Raw genomic sequence first — 2,628 nt, forward strand, 5'->3', positions numbered from 1 at the left:
GGCATGCGATACCACGCCCAGCTGATTATTTTACTTATTGTAGAGATGAGGTCTCGCTGCCCAGGCGGGTCTCGAACCCGCGGGCTCAGGCAATCCACTCACCTCAGCCTCCCAAAGGCATGGGATTACAGGCTGAGCCACTGAGCCCGGCTGACAGTAAAATTCTTAAAAAGGCTTGGAAAGATGGATTTTTGGATGAGACGCTTCTGGACAGGAGAGCCAAACTGAAAGCTGACAGATACTGCAAATGACCAGGATTTTTTGTTTCTGCCTTATCTTTTTGTTTTTTTCTGAATAAAATAGTTGCAAAAAAAAAAAAAAAAGGAAGTGTCTCGACAAGTATATTGCATCAAATGGAGAGTACTTTGAAGGTGACTGAAGTGTAAGCATGTAAGAATAAATACACAATTTTTAATAAATAAATTCGGTTTTTTTTGGGTCCCCCTTCATACATAGCCCTCCAAATACTGACACTGGCCACACACGAAACTGGACTAAAACACAACTGTTTGGACTGCTTACTGTCCAACCCTCTTACTAAGGCAGTTGGAGAATAATCAACAAATGACTATATAGCAGATTCTGAGTTTCTCAAGTACCAGTAGATTTAATTTGAACTGAATTTCCAATGGAGATCATGTTTTCCACACTGATGCTTTTTTCGTGCCCTCAATGTTAATAAATGATACCAACATCCATCCCATTCATCACCATTCAGAGTCTAAACAAGGATCACTCGAGTAAAATATCTCTCAGCTTTCACCAAAGGATCCTTATTTACCTTCTGCCCTTCTAAAATCTAGCAAATCTTTCAAGATAAAATTTAAAAAGCATTTAAACACCTCGAGCCATTCCCTGACTTCACAAATCGCACTCACTATGCCAAATGCAGAGACTATATTCTTCATTCCATATTTGGAAAGTCCTCGAAGCAGCTGCCCTTCCACACACCTTTTGACAGGAAGTTTTTTGAGGGCAGCGGCTGGATCTTTGGTCTTCGCCCATTCTTCCCTGCACTTAACCAAGTACCCCTTTTCAGCTGGGGGGAGAAAAAAAGCTATGATTACACAAGTCATCCAATAGACAAGCTTCCATAACTTAAAGTAGTCTTCACAGTAAACACAAGATTAGAAAAGGCTATTTGTGAGGTGAGTGGATTACTTGAGCCCGTGGGTTCGAGACCTGCCTGGGCAACTTGATGAGACCTCATTTCTACAATAAATAAAAAATCAGCTGGGCGTGGTAGCGCATGCCTGTAGTTCTGGCTACTTGGAAGGTTGAGGCAGAAGGATCGCCAGAGCCCAGCAGGTCGAGGCTGCAGTGATTGGGAGCAGCCACTACACTCCAGTCTGGGTGACAGAGTGACACTCCAACTCAAAAAAAAAAAAAAAAAAGAAAAGGCTATTTGTAACACAGGATCTATGAAGAGCTTTCGCTCACCTGAGGCCAGTCATCAGAAAGCAGGAAGATGGGAAATGCAGAGAGTTTACAGAACTATGTGGTTTTGTCAACCTACTGCCTCTCCCAGGTCAACAGTAAAGAGTAAAGGTCACTTACTGTTAGCATACCTTCTCTCTCATTTTTCACTGTATAGTCAAGTTTAATGAGTTACCTTTCTTAAATTTCAACAATTTTACCTTTTTTGTAGTTTGAAAATGAATTACCTGAGTATAATTATTTTGACAATTTGCAAAATAGTAATTGAATTATTTTTCAGTATGTTTCTTTTGTTTACTTTTTTTTTTTTGAGTCAGTCTCACTCTGTCACCCAGGCTGGAGTGCAGTGGCACAATCACGGTCACTGCAGCCTTGACATGCCGGGCTCAGGCGATCCTTTCACCTCAGTCTTCCAAATAGCTGGAACTACAGGCATGCACCACCACACCCAGCTAATTTTTTGATTTTTTAAATTGTAGATTAGGTCCCGCCAAGTTACCCAGGCTGGTCTTGAACCCCTGGGCTCAGGCAATCCTCTTGCCTCCACCTCCCAAAGTGCTGGGATTACAGGCATGAGACACTGTGCCTGTCTTCAATGTCTCAATAAAACAATATGGTCTTAGAGATACTTTCTGAAAGTTTTTAGTGAATTCTTCAAACTATAAATCATCAAGGTGTTTTTGCCATATTTTTTTTTTTTGAGTTGGAGTCTCACTCTGTCACTCAGACTGGAGTGCAGTGGCACTCCTGGCCACCGTAGCCTCGACTTGCTGGGCTCCGGTGATCCCTCTGCCTCAGCCTTCCAGTAGCTGGAACGATAGGCGTGCGCTACCACGCCCAGCCAATTTTTGATTTATTGTGGAGATGAGGTCTTGCCAAGTTGCCCGAGCAGGTCTCAAACCCGCGGGCTCAGGCAGTCTACTCACCTCGGCCTCCCAAAGCGCTGGGATTACAGGCTGAGCCACCAAACCCGGCTTTGCCATATTTTTATATTCCATCAAATGATGCTTTAACAGAATAACCACATTTAAAATCTGTTTTGGATTTCAATACATTCAGAGACTTAGTAGTGAATGAGGAGATAAATTTATTTTTTTAATTTATTTGTCAGCCGGGCTCGGTGGCTCAGTTTGTAATCCCGTGCCTTTGGGAGGCTGAGGTGAGTGGATTGCCTGAGCCCGCGAGTTCGAG

At 42.9% G+C, this 2,628-nt stretch overlaps 1 protein-coding gene and 1 pseudogene across 3 annotated transcripts in view; one reads left to right on the forward strand and one right to left on the reverse strand.

The window, feature by feature from the left end:
- The window catches only part of LOC103274304, a 994-nt pseudogene extending 743 nt beyond the window's left edge, over window positions 1-251 (forward strand). The window contains exon 2 of the transcript XR_505252.1: window positions 158-251. The product of XR_505252.1 is annotated as a protein FRG1-like (transcript). The remainder of the gene's footprint in view (window positions 1-157) is intronic.
- Window positions 1-2,628, reverse strand: part of PUS7 (pseudouridylate synthase 7 (putative)) — a 58,011-nt gene that overhangs the window by 11,627 nt on the left and 43,756 nt on the right. For both annotated transcript variants that reach the window (XM_008071761.2, XM_021719432.1), the window contains one exon: window positions 879-1,039. In XM_008071761.2, the coding sequence (XP_008069952.1) occupies window positions 879-1,039 (161 nt within the window). The remainder of the gene's footprint in view (window positions 1-878; window positions 1,040-2,628) is intronic.

Source organism: Carlito syrichta, unplaced genomic scaffold, assembly GCF_000164805.1.
Source record: "Carlito syrichta isolate Samal-C Ts95f unplaced genomic scaffold, Tarsius_syrichta-2.0.1 Scaffold314713, whole genome shotgun sequence".
NCBI classification, from domain to species: Eukaryota; Metazoa; Chordata; class Mammalia; order Primates; family Tarsiidae; genus Carlito; species Carlito syrichta.